At 36.9% G+C, this 20,715-nt stretch overlaps 1 protein-coding gene across 1 annotated transcript in view; it reads right to left on the bottom strand.

The window, feature by feature from the left end:
• Positions 1–20,715, bottom strand: part of LOC122796791 (dynein axonemal heavy chain 5-like) — a 2,204,633-nt gene that overhangs the window by 1,070,972 nt on the left and 1,112,946 nt on the right. Inside the window, exon 44 of the mRNA XM_044065521.1 lies at positions 6,807–6,941. Within this exon, the coding sequence (XP_043921456.1) occupies positions 6,807–6,941 (135 nt within the window). The remainder of the gene's footprint in view (positions 1–6,806; positions 6,942–20,715) is intronic.

Here is a 20,715-nt window from a genome sequence, read left to right on the forward strand (position 1 = left end):
TAACATAAAGAAGTACTGTACCTACCATAACGTTCCATGTTAGTTGTCTTCATCTTGCCTTCCTTCTTGCATCCCTCCTTCCCCCTTCCTAGAGGATTGTGAGGAGTTCCCTTCTGTTTTCACTGGCTGAGCTTCTTTTATTACTTCACATGACAGGTAATTTATAACTCTTTCCTTGTTTAGGTGTATTGGACAAGCTGTTTGTAGTAACTGGTTACTCTACTTATGTCTAGTGTGTGCTATCACAAACGAGATCTGGGTAGCTGACGCTGGGCATTCTGGGATAAAGGGTAGCCTCAAGCCAGTAAACAGCTCTCAAGCTATAGATGATGGCTGAGTTGGAGCCAAGGATTGGCTCTGAACCCAAACAGCAAGAACGAAGGCGAGATGGACAACTTAACATCAAGCTGAGAAGCTACTTTGGCTGGTGCTCCCTCAGCTGTAGGATCTTGAAGGGTATCTCCAAGCTCTTTCAGGGGATCCATTTGAAGACATGTAAAATGGCATAGATAATTGAGGGACCTCAACAATATATTAATAGAAAAAAACTATACTAAGCCTGAGCCAGTAAGGAAGCAACCTCACAGCTGAAGCGGCAAACAAGATCTGGGTAGCTGACGCTGGGCATTCTGGGATAAGGGGTAGCCTCGAGCCAGTAAACAGCTCTCGAGCTATAGAAGATGGCCGAGTCGGAGCCGAACCCAAACAGCAAGAATGAAGGCGAGATGGACAACTTAACATCAAACATTTCACACATTCAACAAAGAAACAAGGAAGGAACTATAAAAAAGCACCAAATCTTATCTACATGTGAGGAAAATGTCTTTTGGTTAGATGACATAAACTATAAAGTTTTAATAAAGGGCAAAAGATGTAGACAAAAATAATAACATCAGCTTTGGGTCTGCACAAAATTAGTAATATGAGCAGCAAGTGCAACGTCATACGTAGCAGAGCAAACATTCAGGAAAGTATTGACTGCATGATTGTGCTCCAATGTTTAGATAAAGTTAAATGTGAAACCACTATCAATGCACTTTTAGATCACGATATATTACACATCTCCTCTATAACACAGAAATATAGGTATATATATATATATATATATATATATATATATATATATATATATATATATATATATATCAGTTAAGAAGCATAAAAGTTAAGTTTAATAATTCTACAAGATACAAATATGAAAAGGACATAACATTTTATGGAGATCAGAAATGCTGGAATTTATTGAAATATAAAGTGCCTTAGTACAAAGGACATGAAAAAAGAATTTAAAATTGTATTTAAGAAAGTAAGTAAACATACATATGATAAAGAAAGCAAATGTCAGGTAATTGCCACATGAAATAACAAGTAGATCTAGAGAATGAAAATTTTACACAAAGAAATTACTGCACCTGAAACAAAATTAAGGATCGCAATATGAAGACGTCGTTGACGAAAATTCAAAATGATTATTAAAGGCAAATTAAGAAGCATGTATGCCCTTCTGAAGTATGAGCAGAGAATATAATTTAAAATTAAGAGGCATGGAAGGGACGATAACACCTTAGTATATAAAAATCTAATTAACAGGATCACCAAGAGTACAAAAAAAGATGAAAGAAATGTCAGTGTATTAAAAAGATGAGAATGACAGCCTGCGTCATGAGATTTTTAAACCTGCATGACAAAAGTAGCACAAGTTTGTATTAGAAATGTTTCTGCGCTCAGTCATTATTTGAGTTTCATACATGGTGACAGTGTAGATAACAGGAAATGAAGGCCAGTGAGTCTATACTGTAGATTCAAGTTCTTTTAAATTCAAGACATTATAGAAGTGAATAATAAATTATTAGCAGATAAAACACACTGCTCGGAGGAAAGGAATATTGTAAATAATCAATGTAAAATCAGAGATATATCTCAATGAAAGCAAAAAAGGCAAGTATGTTACCGTATGTCTCTAACTGATGAAAAAAATGAGGGAGAGGTGTGGAAGTATAATTTCTAGAAAGCTAGGGAAGAATTTACAAATGTTAGCAGTCCTAGCCATATTTGTAAAGTACATACAAAAGATACGCAGAACATCTAGTGGCAATGTATTATAATATGAGTACAAAAAAGGAAACTGGCTAGGCTTAAAATGGCTTACACGGGCAGCTATCCTAGTACTTACCTGTGAACCTACAAAATGAATTTTTATGGTTAGAGTTTCAGATGGAAGTAGGAGAGAGTGCCCAATGAGTGCATATGGCAGGCTTTTTATAAAGACATTTTGTAAAGCACACTAGAGAAAATAAGGATTCATTTGGTCAGAGGTAAATATGGGTAAGAATTCAGGAAGGTGTACACTTACAAAAAAGTGTATGCTAGTTGCACATAAGAAACTGTATAAAGATCTGAAATATGACAGGTGTGAATAAGGAGAAATGCAGATGGATGATTGCTATTTGAAAAAGTGACACTGAAATAGATGGTGAATTACTGGATAATAGTATAAAGGAATGTTTAAGCATTTCTTTCAGGAAAGAGACAGTCCTTCTTCTTACTGGAATTTCAAATTAAAAAGGATGAGCCTATTCTCTTGTAAATGTATGACCCAGTAAGCAAACAGGTAAAAAATTAGTTAATTTGCTTAATTATACTATTTTGTCTTCATGGAGTTACTAGACAGCTAGTTATCTATTACCAATTCAATGGCGACAACTTTACTAAAAGTTACATTATTTTTGGAAACACAAAATGAAGAGTGTTAAAATATGAAAATGCAAATGATTGGTGAAAGGACTAGGGGAAAGACTATAACCATAGTAAGACAACAGTCTGTACACCAGAGATCAATTAGAAGTTTTTGTTAAGCTAAAAGCAGGGAAACATTTATGCAAGTCCAGATTATGAAAGAGATTGGCACCAGCATCAAACAAAAGGAAATGTACCATTCAATAAAAAGTACTCATTGAAAGACTGAACTGTTACAGAATGTTTATATATTTGTTTGCTATACTGAGAGATTGCAGTACACATGCCTAGATTTGCCTATCTGTAAGGTGTTGGTCTTTGCCCTCTGGTAGTGTGATCACAGAGTAAGAATATTTAATTAAGGGATGTAAACACTTATTTGAAGACCCTCCACTGGACCAGTAACCAAGGAGCCTCAATCCTTACCACTGGCAACAATGGGGGACATTCACTGAGAGGATGACAAGTGCACACGCATTATTTCCAGATGCAGTTTTCTGCATCAAGTGCAGTTTCCCTTAAGAGCACACAGAGACCAGTCAGTCTGGGGCTGGTTTCTCCCTCTTCCTCCAGATCCCCAGTAAGATTCCCTACTGGCACAGCTCTAGAGTTAACAAAGTAAACACTTGCAAGTAAATCCAACAAATCTAAAACAAAACAACAGACAAGCGCTTTCAGCTTAATCAACCTTCTTCAGATCCTGTTGTTTCCTGTTCCTTCAGAGCCTTTTAAAGGGTAATCACCAACTGAAAAACCTTATCTCATCAGTGTCCGCCTTCTGAGTGCTGGTTTTAAAGGGACCACACCATTAAGTTCAGGCTCTTTACCTGCTTGTAACCTGGCTATCCATCGCATTTCCATCTACTCAGTGTGATTAAAATAAAAATCACCAGCAGCCACAGGAATGCTAAAAACCCACAGTGGTACATAAAATAATAAACTACAAATAAAACCCCCCACTCGGGCCACCATGACATAAAATATAACATATAAAATATTACTCAGTGTGATTGTATGTATCCCCTCCACTCAAGTTATCTGTGACAAGCTGGATTGCCATGAAGCAAAATTTATGTGTTGGATTCTGTATAATATGTCATGCTAACGAGTTTTGTTTCTTCTTTAGACGTATATCGTTTAAGTGATAAAGAATATGTACTTTAAATGCTATGTTAGTTTTTCCAATGTAGAAACATACATTGATCATATAATGCCAACTAAACTAGACTGCAAGAAGTACAGTCTGCACAGATTTCAAAGTTAAAACCCCTTTTTGTAGTCAGATGTTGAAATGACCCAGAACTGTTGATGTAATTGCACGCCTTATATCTTTTGCAAGGATACGTTCCTAGACATCCAATACGTTCTTTCTGAATTCTGGAGGGAATATTATCACACAAAACTCTCTTTAAATTCTTCTTATTTTTAAAACAAAATCTTGGCTGGTCTCCAACAATCTTTTTAATATCTGGATCAGTCTGTAATATTTTCCAGTTATTCCTAATGACTTGACATATGTCTCTCATATCATTACTATAAGTTAAAGTAAATCTAATCCCTCTTTCACTTGTATCAACTCTGTGTGTCTGTTTTGAAGTTACTTCAGTATTACAAGCTGAATAATATGGATTCTCCTTGTTCTTGCTAACAATTTCTTCCACTTCTCTCTTGGTATAACCTCATTCTATGAAATTATTCTTCAAAGGCTCAACTTCAGTCTCATAGTATATGTCATTATTATATAGTCCTGAAACCCTAAATATCTGTCCCATTATAATTCATGAGTAAATGTAACTGAGATGCATGCTTGATCTATGTATCGTATGGTTTTTCCAACATTTCTTCTTATGAACCTGTGTGTTAATACCATGTACAAGACTGAGATCTAGTTTAACATCCAGGAAAGCAATACTGGTTCTTGAATGCTTCATGTCAAAACTAAAAAATGTAGTAGTTTTCTCAAGATATGCAGTAAAAGCATTCAGTTCGTCTTCATTGTTGGCTCACAACAGAAAAATATCATCAACAAAATGCTTACAGAATATTATATCTTTTTTCCATGGATTCATATCATTGAAGACATACTCATTTTCTCAGTATGCCATCACTATGTTGGGATAACTACTATTAAAGACCTATTCATTTTCCCAGTATGCCATCACTATGTTGGGATAACTACTATTAAAGACCTATTCATTTTCCCAGTATGCCATCACTACGTTGGAATAACTATTATTGAAGACATTCATTTTCCCAGTATGCCATCACTATGTTGGATTAACTATTACTGAAGACATATTCATTTTCCCAGTATGCCATCACTATGTTGGAATAACTATTGGCATAGGGAGTGCCCATGACCACTCCCCATTTCTACCAATAGTAGCAGTTCTCAAAAACAAAGATATTATTTTCCAAGATGATGTTTAATAAGGAGCCGATTAACTCTGCGATGTTAGTAGCAATAGTGTTGTGTAATGTTAATAAAGTACGAACTGCTTTGATTTCATATTCATTGGGTATCATGGTGAATAAATTCTTCAAGTCCATCGTTAGGAGAATTGGTGCAATACCATCTCATACTGTCTACACACTGAAATAAAGATGTTAAAAATTGGGATGTGTCCATAAGGATGGTTGAAACCTTTGTAACAATAAGTTTGCGTTGACATTCAACAAAGATAGAAGCAGGTTCAGTCAGCCATCCTGTACCTGATACAATGGGGTGCATAGGTGGGTCTGACTCAGTCTTATAAACCTCTGGAAGCCCTTTGATGAGGGGCACTATAGGTTTTTCCACTATCAAATATTCATACAATTCCTTATTGATCTTCAGTGTCAAAAACACGTCATATATTTCAGCTTGAACTTTGTCCATCACCTTGTTCACATCCCTTTTGGATAATGTTATGTAAGTCTGTGCTTCACTCAACATCTCTTTCTTCTTATTACTATATACAATACTCTCCATAACAATGGCACCACCTCCTTTATCTGCCAGTCTGATACTTATACCATCGTTGTTGCTTAGATTTTTTAAAGATCTCTTTTTCTCATAGGTCATCTTGCGAAAAATCTTTCTGTGTTGCTTGTGTCTGAGCTTGGAAACTTCTGTTTCACATACTTCAATAAATAAATCTATTAATGGGTGCGGTAGTGACATATATGTACTAGGTTTCTTGAATATGTTTAAACTTCCATCCAGATTACTTCCAAAAGCATACTTTAATAAAATATTACATCCAAATGTCTTAATGTCAATGACAAATTATCCAAAGTGGCTAAAAGTGCTGGTATGAATGTCAAACATTTGTTTAACACTGCTAGTTCTGCGGCATTAAGTATGTATTTGGAGTGGTTGAAAATCAAAGCAACAAACAGATAATGGAAAGAGACTAAGAAACGACAGACCTGCGTCTGAGAAAACCAAAAAGCATCGCCATAGATGACAGTGGGAGAGCCAGCGATAAACAAGAATGGTTTTAGTCGTACCACACAGACTGGCAGCCTTGCTAGCAGTGGAAAAATAATGGTGAAACCACCCCCTCTAAAGCAAAAGCAAGCCTTAAAACAACAGACTGTAGGCCTGCTTGTCACACAACTATTTATTTATTATTTATTTACATTCGTTAACCGGGTAGTGTTTGACTGGGTAGAAAAATACCCGTTTTCAGAGGAGACCCGGGGAGAAAAACTCCACAAGATTACAAATTAGTACAAGTACAATTATTTCAGAGAAAAATAAATTAAAAAATGTTACAAGTCTAAACAAGGAATGCAGGTCATAGAGGTTATGATAATATACAATGTTCATAAGTGCAGTTAGAGAGATAGTATACAAGTAATGCAATAGATGCGCAGTAACAGAAAATGTCATGCTAGAGTTCTGCACTATAGTCAGCAATAACAAAAGTGCAGTACATGAAGTGCAAAATGCAGATGACACCTCTTTTAGTTTATTAGAATACATGTGAGCTTTATATCTTAAGGAATTCCAGCACCTGCAACTCAAAGGAAACTGAATTGTTCAGTTAAGAATACTAATAATTTATTTGGACTGTGTTATTTACCAGTTTGGAGAGGTTCATGTCACGAAGGACTCTCATAACCACAGTTTTCTCTGGTTCATTTGGATTAGATCTCTTTACTGCTCCAAGGGTTCTCAGTACAGAAAGAATGTTTCGCAGCCCAAAGTCATAATGGACCTTTAAGAAAGAAAAGCACAACTGTTATGAGCCAGTGAAAGTTATACACATTTAGCAGAATTAGTCTTTTTATGCTGATTTGATTTAAGCTGCTTTATTAATGTCTATTGCCTGATGACTGACATAGGCCTTCACATTAGATGTAATTGAATCAGCTACGTGCTCATTATGTAAGCTTGTAATATTTTATATTAACCATAAGCATCCTGCAAGCTTCATATAAAAGGATGTAATCTCAGTATGTGTGTTTGCTTTCAGTTCTCCCTGATATCATATTAAAATGAATGTTCCTTAACAAGGCAGTCATTGCTCATTTCATGCCTAGTGAAACCGATGCAGATATGAAATGACTGTTTAATTGCAGTGATATTAATATGTACAGGATATGTAGAGAGACTGAAAAAAAACTAATAACTTTAGTTTAACACTAAATTAAACTGCAAGGATCTGTACGGCAGAAATCCTTTCAGGATAATGCAGAAACCCAGAGCAGTCATCTCTGTACATGAACAACTTTAAAGGGTCCACAAGAAACACTATGCATACAGGTGTCAACATTCTGGCATCCCTGAAACAACCATCCTGTGTAATGATGAAAAAGTCATACAAAATGGGTCTGCCCCACAAACCATTTCAAACTCTAACCCCCTGCCCCCAAAGCTAAAATATGCTAACATTGAGCTCACAGTGCTTTAGAGAAGCTCACATTTAGGATTTTCTTGACAAATTATACACTGGCAAAAAAAAACAAGAAAGCAAAACAGTGATATCTACCTGAAAATCTAGGCCACCTTAGACTGTGATAGTATGTATCTACTCTACACACATATATATATATATATATATATATATATATATATATATATATATATATATATATATATATATATATACACACACACACACACACACATATATATATATATATATATATATATATATATATATATATATATATATATATATATATATATATATATATATATATACACACACACACACACACACACACACACATATATATATATATATACACACACACACACACACACACACACACACACACACACACACACACACACACACATATTACACATATCTATATTTCTATTTATCTATCTATCTATAGATATAAAAGTAGTCAGTGATTGCCACTTTCAGCATGACACTTAGCAAATTCAAGCCACTCTTATAAGGGTAAAAACAAACCTGACAAGTACTGAATATACCTAATGCCAAAAGTTTTTGTTGTATTTTTTTAGAATTAATTCAAATGCACTATACAAGGACAGCCAGCTAAAATGTAGTGAATAAGTGCAGTCAGCCAACTTACTACCCACGTGAATGTCAAGCAAAGATTATCTTGTAATAAATTAACTAGCTCCTTCGTGGTTACCCAGCATTGTGCTAGCTAACCTTATTAGTAATGTCTAGTACCCTCATATGTAATGGGTCAAGACAACATGCAAGGAATACAGAATCATATGACCTGTAGGGTTGATGACAGCAATGCAACATTTTTAATACCCACAAATGGCAGGATAGATAGATAGATAGATAGATAGATAGATAGATAGATAGATAGACAGATAGATAGACAAGTAGACAGAAATGAAATTAGAAAAATTGATGAAGAAATGGACTACTAGTGAAAAGAAACAGGTAACATTTCTTTTTAAGTATTTTGTTTTTTTTTTTTCACTGAGGAAAGGAAAACAGATAGCCTGCATGCTGTTTAGCAAGGGTGCATAGCATGAAAATAGATGTATGGAAAGCACATGCTCCATTGCGGCTCAGAAATTTAGTGACGGGTTGGAAAAGCACATCTCAGTCACTAAACCTTTAAATTAAGGGTCTTTGTGATAATCACAATGGCCATACCTTTTAACTAAAATGGAAGTGGGGAGGGAAGGTAACAAACACAGATGAGGGGCTGGTACTTATGTAATATATGGAAGGGTAAAAGTGATGCAGAGCACAGCAGCACACCACTCAACTGTCCAGATTTTCACAGAATGTCCATATTTTTTGCATCCTATCTTTGGTCTGTTCCTCATAAAATTTGTGATTTTTCTGGCAAATTACTGATAATTAAAGTCACTAAATAATGACATACAGTTGAGTTTCAGACTTCATATCCTTCAGAAGATGCATGCTAACACAAATCCTGTTATTATAGCAACTTTCTAAGTTTGAAAGAGCAGAATTTAAAATCTGTTCCTATTTTTGGGCCTTTGCCCTCCCATTATTTTAGGCTTTGTCCAGGTTTCTTGTCCTAAGTAGTTGAGAGGTATGCACAACAGGGAAACAAATATGGATGATTTCGAGCATGGCAGAGATACTGCCATCTTCATAGTACTCTACCGCAATGGGATTAAGTAGGAAGATGGAGTGGTCAGCAGTGATGCAGGAAGGGAGGGGGACATTGCTGATATCATGGAAATATCGGCTACTGAAAAGAAAGTATAGGGCATGGAGGTGCCTGAGTTAGGATGCTTAGGAATAACAAAGAAGGCAGAGATGGGGTGGCGTAGTAAAATTAATGAATGAGAGAGAAAGATGAGAGATCAGACAGGGAGAAGAATTTCAAACTAAGAACAGAGGAAGGGCATAGTCAGGGTCATATCCTGAGTTAAGTGTCCTGCCAGTTGAGATAGAAGAAGGGAAGTAAGCTGATGGATTCATATATTGTGTAGTCCCCCAGGCACAATGCGTGAGAAAGATGAAAGACTGCTAGAAAGAATAAAGACATGGGATAGGAGAAAGACAGTAATATTCATGAGGGATCTGAATCTGACAGAAACAAACTGATAAATGCTAAGTTCCATAATAAATGCTAAGTTCCAGTATAGAGAGGGAACTGGAATTGACTGAGATCATGGACTATGGTGCATTTCAGTTAAGTGGTCAAAGAATGTACCAGAAAGAACAGAATTCTGAGCATGATCTTAATGAATGCAGAGGGTCTTATGGATGTCCAGATTAAGGCATCATTTGCTAACAATGATCCTACCACTGTGTGATTTAGAGTATGGTGAAGGGTGAAAATATAAAAATAAAGATGATGGTTAGGAATTTCAGAGGACTGGATTGATCATGCTGTGCCAGAGTTAAGGGTCAAGGATGAGTTGTGAGACTGTGAACAAAATGAGGCACCAAACAAGTTATGGAGATAGGTCAAGGATGGGGTACTCAGGGCTATGGACATGTTTGCGATGATGAAGCAAAAAGGAAAAAAGAGATGGTCAATGTGGTTTCTTAGGAATGTGTGCCCAGTTATTAGGACACAAAATAAGGTTTGAAAAGACAGAAAGTAGTGGGTTGGGAAATGGAGGAATTCCAGTACAAAAAAGGCTAGCAGAAAGACTGCAAAGAATTGAGAGCAACAAAGCCAAAACTTGAAAGAGAGTGAGTAGAAGAGATTAAGAAAGGAAGCAAAGGCCTTTTCTCAGGTACATATCAGAGGCAAAACTAGCCGATCTGAGCAAAGATAGAAGGGAGATCACAAAGCAGAGGTACTGAAGGAATAATTTGCTTCAGTATTCAAATGAGACGGTACTGTATTGGGGTGGGGGTGCAGGGCAGAATGGGGAAACAGTTGAAGGACTCAGGATAATGGAGTAGGAACTGCTGAAGAAAATAACTGCCCTTAAGTTGGATAAGGCACAAATGCTAGTTGTGCTGCCACCAGAGTCCTCAGAAATCTGGCCAGTATGATAGCTGAGTTCCGAACAAAGATCATCAGAAAATCACTGGCTACTGTAGAAATACAAAGGATTGGAAGTCAGAAAATGTGGTAATGCTGTCCAAAGGAAAAGTTGGAAAAATCCAGCGATATGTAGATCTACCAGTTTAACAGCAGTGGGAAGGGAAAGTCAAGTTATTTCTTCTAGAAAGGCTGGTAGTGTTGCTAGAAAACAATGCTATTTGGGACAGTAACAAACATGGATTCATGGTCAGAATGCTTTTCTAGATGGTGACCAACATGGATTCATGGTCAAAATTAAATATCAGTCAAACCTGACAGTTTTATGACTAGATTACAGGTAAACTTGACAGGGGAGTACCAGTCTGTATGGTCTACCTGGCTTCCGTATGGCCTTTGTCTAGATCCCATGCAGGAAGTGATAGGAAAATGGAGGGATTGGGGAAGACTAAAACTGAGGACATGGATAGTTGCATAATTGAATGATAGGACACAGAGGATTGCACTGAGAGTGATAATGCCGGAAATTAGAAAAGTAATTGGTAATGCACTCTCCTGGGTCCAGTCGTCTTCAGTGTATTTGTCTCAGACACATCTATGGGAAGGGAAGGGAGAACAAGATCAACCGCTTTATTAATGACACAGAATAGGTGCAGCAGTGGAAGGTGAGGGAAGAGTCCTGGGAAATATGTGGAAAGGATGAACAAATGTGTAAAAAGTGTCAGCTGAGATTTAGTGCAAACAAATGCAAAGTACTGCACTTAGAACACAATAATTCTAGTGTGAGCTATCATCGGGAAGGAGTTAAAACTGCTGGCAACAGAGAAGGAAAAGGATCTGGGGATGTTGGTCACACTTGGACTGGACTAGCAGGAATAACGTGTGAGGGCAGTGACATTAGTATGAGGTCAGTGACATTAGTGTGAGATCAGGGACATTAGTGTGAGGGCAGTGGCATTAGTGTGAGGTCAGTGGCATTAGTGTGAGGTCAGTGACATTAGTGTGAGGGCAGTGGCATTATTGTGAGGTCAGTGACATTATGTGAGGTCACAAAATGATGTCAAGGAAATATGAAGAGGGGGTCATACTAAGCAGGAAAGAGGTACGAGACCCCTGCACCAGTGTAGTAATGGGTATTAACCCTAACCCTTAACACTGTCCCTTCCCCCAACTCTAACCCTACACCTTAAGAAAAATCTTCATGTAAAACTGCCACCATACAAAACACACACAGATATACAAACACTCACAGACACACAGTAACATCACTACATTTACCCTTACCTAATCCTGACTGTAATCCTAAAATACACATACACACACACACACACACACACACACACACACACACACGCTGCGTACACGCACACACACACACACAAACACACGCGCGCACACACACACACACACACACACACACATACACACGCACACGCGCACACACACACACACACACACACACACACACACACACACACACACACACACACGCACGCACACGCACACACACACAAACACTACCACTGCCTCCAATCCCACTCACCTTTCATGATGGAACAGTTTCTTGACATTTTGAACTTTCAGCTATCCATCTATTCAATATTAATGACAACTGCTATCACTCAGCAACCAAACGGACATTTGATCAGCTTGAAGGAAGTCATTAGAAGATAGCAGAAGAAACACATACACACACAAACAGTCCCACTGCCTCCAGTCCCACTCACCTTTCATGACGGAACAGTCCCTTGACATTTTGAAAGTTTGGCTATCCATCTATTCAATATTAAGCACCACTATCACTCAGCGACAAAACTGACATTTGATCAGCTTGAAGGAAGTCATTAGAAGATACCATTAAAGATGGTCTAAGTGAAGGGCATAAAGGCCTATTATGATTTTGTTTAATGAATGCAAAAAAGGCATTTTGATAGGGGTTACCCACTGATATAGTATTCTTAGATTCTAGTGACCCACAAAAGGCTATGAAGACATTACATATAATTTTCTGATTGTTCAGAAACTGGTGGTTACCATTTGAAGTGCCAGGACCTGCTAGATCAGGTCCCAAAATATGGAGAGGGAATGGCCAAATGAATGGACTTATGTATGCTAAGTCTGTGATGCTATTTCTTGGAATATTCCCTTTCTCTGAGGTATGGTGATCTCGGAGATGATATATAAGTTTGGAGAAAGTGAGAGGCTTGCCACCTACATGGGGGGTTGTAGATGCAGCTTGTCTCCCTGCAAAAAGAAGTTTAAAGGAGAAAAGTAATTTTCAAGATTCGCTATTCTCCCGTGTTTTCAGTCTTTTTTTTTCCAGCTTGTCAGCAGTCAGCATTTCAAGTGCCGACATTTCAACAGGGAGCTGAAACTGGTTCATAGAAGAAAAGTCAAAGGATACTAATTGGATAGATAGTTGGGTGAGATGGATTTATTCAGCAGAGTACCACAGAATAGGTAATATGGCCTGTTCTGTGTAACACTTAGATAAGGAATATTTATATAGGTCTAGGGAACTGGGCCATGTTAGTTTGCAAAATGCTTTATGGTGGGATCATTGATAAAGATAGAAATGCTAACCTATACAGGGATGACCTTTTTATTAAGAAAATGAAAATGTACTGGTGAAAGCAATCATAGGGAAAACAGATGTACTAAGAGCTGTGGTTCCTATTGTTGACACTGAAGTACTACAAAAAAGTTTGGGATTTTGATCATTCCTAAGCATACTTCTCAGGTCATATGCTTTATGCATAGCACTATGATTTTTAACCATAGATTCAGTCTTACTCCTCCAAGATTTATTGATGCTCCTATGAACGTTGAAACACACACTATCAAATAATTGAATAAGGCCAAAACAAAGATTCAATAACATTAATCATAGGGACTTTAGTATCAGAACAATCTCTATTGTGAAAAATAACAAAATGCTCCTCTTTCTGACCCTCTACTGTGATTTTTACAGGCCAGTGCTATGATTTTTAATGCTAAAAGGGTGAGAGGTGGGTTACCAAGTAAAACCATGCTGCTAAGTGAACAAAAGCTATGATTAAGGGTAAAATGCAGTATTGCAAAGGAGTAGATGCAATGACTAAATAAGTTACACTGACACTTAAGCTTTTGAAACTGCATTTGGAGTACTGTATATGTGTAATTCAACAGCACTATATGGATGGATGGATGGATGGATATAGTTTTAGAGATAATCTAACAAATGATTCATTTTGTGGACAGAGAGAGTGCAAAAAAGATAGTCATATGATGAAATGGTATATGAAATTAAGTTATTTTTGTAGAATAATTTAATTGGAATGGATATGATGCAGACATATATTTACCAGGAGGGCAGATAGATTGAGGTTCATGAGAAAAGAAATAAATGGTACAGACACAAATGGCAGAGGTTCCTGCTCTAGGACTGTTCAGTTATAATATAAAGAAGGCTAATGTTTAATGAAACCTCGGTGGATCCTAGAAACACTTGAGATGAACAGGAGGCCTTTCATGACAGACAAAGGAATGGCATAAGTTAAGCTCTGTTACCTTAAATAAATTGTCACTTGTCTCTGCAGACTCTGTTCCCTGCTGTCAGCTACAAAAGTTAAATATCAGACTAAAGTCACGAGTGAATCATGACTCCATCATGTGTCATCCTTGTGTTTTTTTTTTCTCTAGAAGTTGGCTATGCAGCGTGTGGTATCGTTGTTCTGCTAGCTTAAGAGGTCACAATAGTGATAGGTGCAGTTCAGCCTCCAGTCGAATAGCATAATCTAACACCCAAGTAAAGAAAGATCATAGTTTGAATCTCATCCTGGACAGAAGGAAGTAATACAATAAAAAAGTTTATAGTTTAACTAGATTATATCTCTGCCATTTCAGAGATATCTACACATAAAAGGTTTTCTTTAATGAAAAGTTGATAAAGAGGCAAGGAATAGCTCAGTGGTGACCAGCAGTCAGTTGGAAGGAATATCTAGGTGAAGCACTCTCACTTGCATTGACCCTGCTTGAAGAATTTGGGAGAGGCTTCAATTTTTGCCCCACCATTAGGAAAATCTGTAGTCATTGTTTTGCCACCACGTATAGTTTCTCTCCACTTGGTTGCATATAAAGTGGGCAAGCTTAAACTTGTTGTTTTGTAATCTCTGATTTAGAACTGCCTGATCACTTTTTGCATAGGAAATCACTTATATTTCAATTACCATTTATGTGCAGGCACTAATTCTAAATGTTTGGGTTTCTTTCTTCTCTCTCTCGATGGTTGTGCAACCATGGAATTGGCATATATATATTTCATACATTTCCCAAACACAGCAGACATTTTCTATGTACCTAAGTGTAACAGACAGAATTTACAGATAAGACGCAAGCTACATTTTATGGTAGTATAAGCTGACTAAATAACATTTTCAAGGCTACATATTAGAGGAGTCTAATAGCTGGAGGATTTCTTTTATGTTTCAGTTACTTTATTTAATGCTTTAAATTTTACTATTTCCAGAAGACAGTGGGTGACGTCTAAGACTGGCAACACAGGTAAGTTATGAATATAAAATGCAACGTGACACTATTATGGCCATATGTAACGGTGTTATTTTAACTGTGTAATTTAACATGTAGGTAGGTGGCCTGCAAAAGATGTCAAAGTTATAGTGATTAGGAAACCTCCACCTGCCATTGCATCTATTCAGGTAGTGTACAACCAATATAAGTAAGCCTGTCACTTTCAGTGATTAGACAGAGTAAAACCTATGATACAGTATAGAGTGGTTATGCTGTACAGGCATAGCTGAGGTCATATATTGAGAATCTACTAGTGGACCAGACAGCAGTCTGATTTCTGTTACATCCACAGCTTATTGGATGGAAGGATGTGACTGGCGTGGTATACGTTCTCAGTTCTAATAGTGATTCCTTTATTAATGATTAGAAGAAAGTCTGTAAACCGTATTTTCCTCCTGTCATTCACGTTTAACTTGCACACATATTCTTTTAAGTGCAAACCACAACTAGTAAAAAAACACCAATCCATTGCATTCCCCAACAAAAAGAGACTGCCGAATATATTTTGAAAGGGGCTAGACCTAAAACTGCTTCTTCTTTTTTTTCAAGCCCATGAGGGGAAGATGGAGAGAACACAGACTTTAAGACCTCGAGGGCGAGTGAGGTCAGACTTGCCAACAGACAGACAGGTATGAAGCTAAAATATTTTACCTGTCTACTTTTCAATTAAATCACATTCATGAAAATATTTTAAAACTTAATTTTGTTCCTGTCCGTTGGGCTGACACTTTTAGAACTATATTGCACTTAAAAGAATATGTGTGCAAGTTAAACTTGAGTTACATTTTAAGTGATGTTTGTATTAAAAAAGTATCACGATATGTGGAAACCTTCAGCTTTTAATCCACCGTTGAATTATAACCTAAAAGTATTTGAAACATTATGTGAAGATGCTATTAGGGATTTATTAAATAGAAAGATTATAGATAGAACATTTTTTAATCTTTCATGCTTTGAAAGAAATTTTAGACAACAAAGAATTGAGAGTTATGAAGGCTGATAAGGGGAGGTGGGTTGGTTTTAATGGACCAGGAAAAATACACAGAAAAAACTGAATTAATGTTAAGTAATGAAAGTTAATACAAAAGGGTAGATGGCACATGTATTAACAAATGTTATAATTATGTATGCACGTTTTTGTGTAATAAATATGTTTGCACGTTTTTGTGTTATAAATACGTATGCACATTTTTGTTTGATCGTCTTTTGGAAGGAAACATTAATGAAGAAGTATTTAATTTTTGCAACACTGGAAACCTCAGGGTTGGGGTTTTGTTTGGTATTCTGAAGTTGCATAAATGTGTAGAAAATCCCCCCTTTTGGCCAATAGTTTCTGCTCCTACTTATATTACCGAAGGACTTTCTCTTAATATTGGACAGTGTGTTAAATCCTTTAGTTAGTAGGTTGGAGGCATATATAAAAGATTATTGGGACTTTCTTGATAAATTCCACGAGTTTAATACCAGTTACAAATATAAGCCTGAAGTAAATATTATTGTACTATTGATATTTGTTCACACTTTACAGTTATTCCTCATGATGAAGGAATTGAGTTTATCAGAATGTTTCTTTCCAAATTTTCAGATATTACCACCCAACAGATGAATTTTTATTGTAGTTTGATTGAAGTTTTGTTAGACAACAATTATTTTATTTTTAATACGTTTTACAAACAAAGAATGGTAGTGGCTATGGGCTCTCCCGTTGCCCCCTCCTTTGCTAATATAGTTTTAGGGTGGTGGGAATATAGTGTGTTAAATAATATTAGGGTGAAGTATAGGGTGTGTTTTTTCAAGCACTTAGTACATGATTTGTTTTTTGTTTTAGAAGGAACTAATATTGAGTGTCGGGGTCTTTTGAAAGAAATCAATGAGAAATCTGCTTTTTTAAAGTTTACTATGGGTGACCTAGGTCATATGGTTAATTTTTTGGATGTCACATTATAATGAAATGACGACAATAAGGAGTTTGATAGTATTATACATAGAAAAAGTACTTTTACCAATAGTTATTTACATAGCAGTAGTAATCACCCACTTTTTATGAAAAAGAATTTGCCTAGGGGACAATACATTAGGGCTAGTCGTATGATAACTGATGATTTACAGCTTGAAGAGGAAATTAGTTTTATTGCTAGTACTGTGTGGAATTTTTCCTTGCTAGTTTGGCAGTACAAGGTTTTGTAACAGTAAAATTACTTTGTTGTAAGCGTTACACTTTTACAAACTCTCTGTGTGTTTTTACATTAAGAAGACCTGGGATTAATCATCCAGTGGCTGTAGGTATTAACCTGGTCTATCAGAGCTGAGAAATGCATAGGCAGGATTAGAGTGTAAGTGTTCATTAATCAGAGGGCTGTTTAGTCAGTTTACTGTGTTTTCAGTGCCTGTATAAATCCAAAATATTTGAGTGGGTGGCCCTTGGCTTATTAACACAGAGCTTAGCCATGCTTGGTGTCCTTGCATGTGTTTTCAAAGACATTCTCTTGCATCCAGTGTCATTCAGGCAGAGCTAAGAATTTTAATTTAAAAATTGTACTTGCCTAAGTATATTAAGTGAATTGCTGTTGATTTCTTGAATTATGTATTGCTTTTTCTGAATTTGAGACTGTATTAAGTGCATCTGCTTTTCACTTATCCTTACTGTTGGATTGTTTGCCCTTAATTGCTTTAAATTATTGTCTAGTTAACTGTGGAATTGCTTTGTTATTGGTATTATAGTTTTAGCACTCTTTCTCTGTGTTTCTTCATTAAGATGTCTTGGGATTAATCATCTAGAAGCAGCGAGTGCTAGCCTGGGAGTCCAAGTTGGTAAATGAACAGGAAGGCTTATAGTATAAATGTTATATCAGTCAGAGAGCTATTTATTCAGTTTACTCCGCTTTCTGTGCCTGTATAAATTCAACAGGTCTGAGATGCTCTAGCTCATTCCCATAGAGATCAACACTTCATGTCCTAACCTGTATTTTTAGAGAGATTTTCACGTATCTAATGCAATCCAGAGAGCTCAATACTGAAATAAAAAAACTGCACTTGTCTAAGTATATGAAGTGAACTGCATTTCATTTCTTGTTTTTTTATTGTTTCTTCTGCATTTCCAACTGTAATAGGTGCATTTACCTAACGCTTGTCTTGTTGTTGGATTGACTTTCTAGCTGTAGAATAGCTTTCTTGTTAGAATTTTAGTTTTAGCAAATATTCTATGCGTTTTGACATTAAGAAGACCCGGGATTAATCATCTAATGGCAGTAGTCATTAGCCTGGTGTCTCTGAGCTGGGAAAAGCACAAGAAGGCTTAAAGCATAAATGCTCTGTTGGTCAGAGGGCTATTTATTCAGTTTAGTCTGCTTTCAGTGCCTCTATAAATTCAGTTCATTTGAGTGGCTCTTGGCTTATTTCCATTGAACTCAGCCATGCTTTGCATCCTGACTTGTATTTTCAGAGAGCTTTTCTTACAACACTGTCATCCAGGCAGAGTTATGTACATTCATTTAAAAACAAAAACCACACTTGTTTAAGAATACCAAGTGAACTGCTGTTGATTTCTTGAATTGCTTATTTCTTTTTCGACATTTGAGATTGTAATAATTGCATTTGCCTCCCGCTTGCCCTTGCTGTTGGATTGCTTGTCTTAAATTACCTTGACTATTGTCTATCTATCGGGGGAAGTAATTTGTTGTTAGCATTATGCTTTCGGCAAACTGTGTGTTTTTACATTAAGAAGACCTGGGATTAATCATCTAGTAGCAGTAGGTGCTAGCCTGGTGTCTCCAATTTAGGAAATGCAGAGGAAGGCTTTGAGTGTAAGTGTTCATTAATCAGAGAGCTATTTAGTCAGTTTACTCTGTTTTCAGTGCCTGTATAAATTTGGTGTGTTTGAGTGGCTTTTGGCTCATTCCCATAAATCTCAGCAATGCTTGGCATTTCTGCCTATATTTTCAGAAAGATTTTCTTGCATCCTGTGTCATTCAGGCAGAACTAAGTACTTTAATTCAAAAAATTGCACTTGTCTAAATGTCTAAATATATTAAGTGAACTGCTGTTGATTTCTTAAATTATTTATTGATTTTTCTGCATTGGCTTTCGTATTGTTTCGCTTAAATTGCCTTAAAGTATTGCCAAGCTAGCTGTATAATTACTTTGTTGTCAGCATTACACTTTTACAAGCTTTCTGTCTGTTTTTACATGAATAAGACTTGGGATTAATCAGCGAGTGGCAGTAGGTGACAGCCTGGTCTCTTCGAGTTGGGAAACATGAAGGATGGCTTAGAATGTGAGTGTTCTATTGGTCAGAGGGCTATTTAGTGAGTTTACTCAATCTTCAGTGACTGCATTAATTCGGCATGTTTCACAATACTGGTAATCATGCAGCAGCGTCTAGCAGTACCTTGCACAGATGGAGGCACCTAGAGATTATATATTCCCCCGAAAACTGCCTCTGCAGCTGTACCCAGCAACTGGATTGAGCACAGAGAAACTACTTTGCCCTATAAATTTAGTCTTACATAGCCTTGTCTAGTTTCTATTCCCAAAAATACCATAGGTAACACGCTATTAAGTTGTTGTGCACTACATCCTTGTAGCTTACCTAAAAAACAGGACCTGACATCATGAAAGTGCACCTCTCCAATTTCTCTGTAGCCACTCTGGTGGATATGGATATCTTGAAGTAATGTTGTCTCATGTTCACCTATCGTCATAATCATCATCACCCCCTTTCTCCCATTTTCTACAAGAGGTTGGGGTGTCGTGTCAATTGTTGCCTTCACTGTCAGTTAAATGCCACTCTCTTACATTCTTCAACAATCATATCTAACTGTCACAGCTCTTCTTTCTCACAATCCATCCACCTCTTTGCTGGACAACCTTGTTTCCTATTGCCTTTTTCCTGTCTGTCTCACATCTTCTTCACCAGATTGCCTTCTGCTTTTCTGCACATATGTCCAAACCACAGTAATCTGTTCTCTGCAATTGGAGGTACTTTGGCTTCTGCTCTAATGTCCTTATTTCTTCATCTGCTCCACAGTGTACATCCTACCAGCCATCTCAGGCTTTTCATCTCCATCATCTTTAGCTTCCTCAACAGCTCTGCTTAGTTTTCTGTACATACAGTAGTACTGGTTGCCCCATTGTTTTTTCCTCCATACTTTTCAGCTTTTTTGGCATTCTTCTGTCATGCACTACCCCTGACACTCTGTGCCAGTTGGCTACAGCCCCTCTGAGTTTGCCTTTGACCTCCTCATTCAGACTTCTCTTCTCCTCGATAACCCCCCAAAGCTGTTAACCTGTTCCACTATTTTCCTTCTATCTCAATTCTCATTTCTTCCTGATTTCCACCATTTGTTGCCATTATAACTGTTTTATCTGTACTTAGTTTCATCTCATGTGCCTTTAGTTTTGCATTCAGTTCCTCTGTCCTATGTGGAAGGTCTTGCTCATTTAGAAACTCTGTTAATCTGTCCCCTCCGACCTGTTTGCTAATGTAGTTCGCCACCATCA

The sequence above is a fragment of the Protopterus annectens genome, chromosome 3.part0, assembly GCF_019279795.1.
Source record: "Protopterus annectens isolate FY-2018-M chromosome 3.part0, PAN1.0, whole genome shotgun sequence".
Classification (NCBI taxonomy): domain Eukaryota; kingdom Metazoa; phylum Chordata; order Ceratodontiformes; family Protopteridae; genus Protopterus; species Protopterus annectens.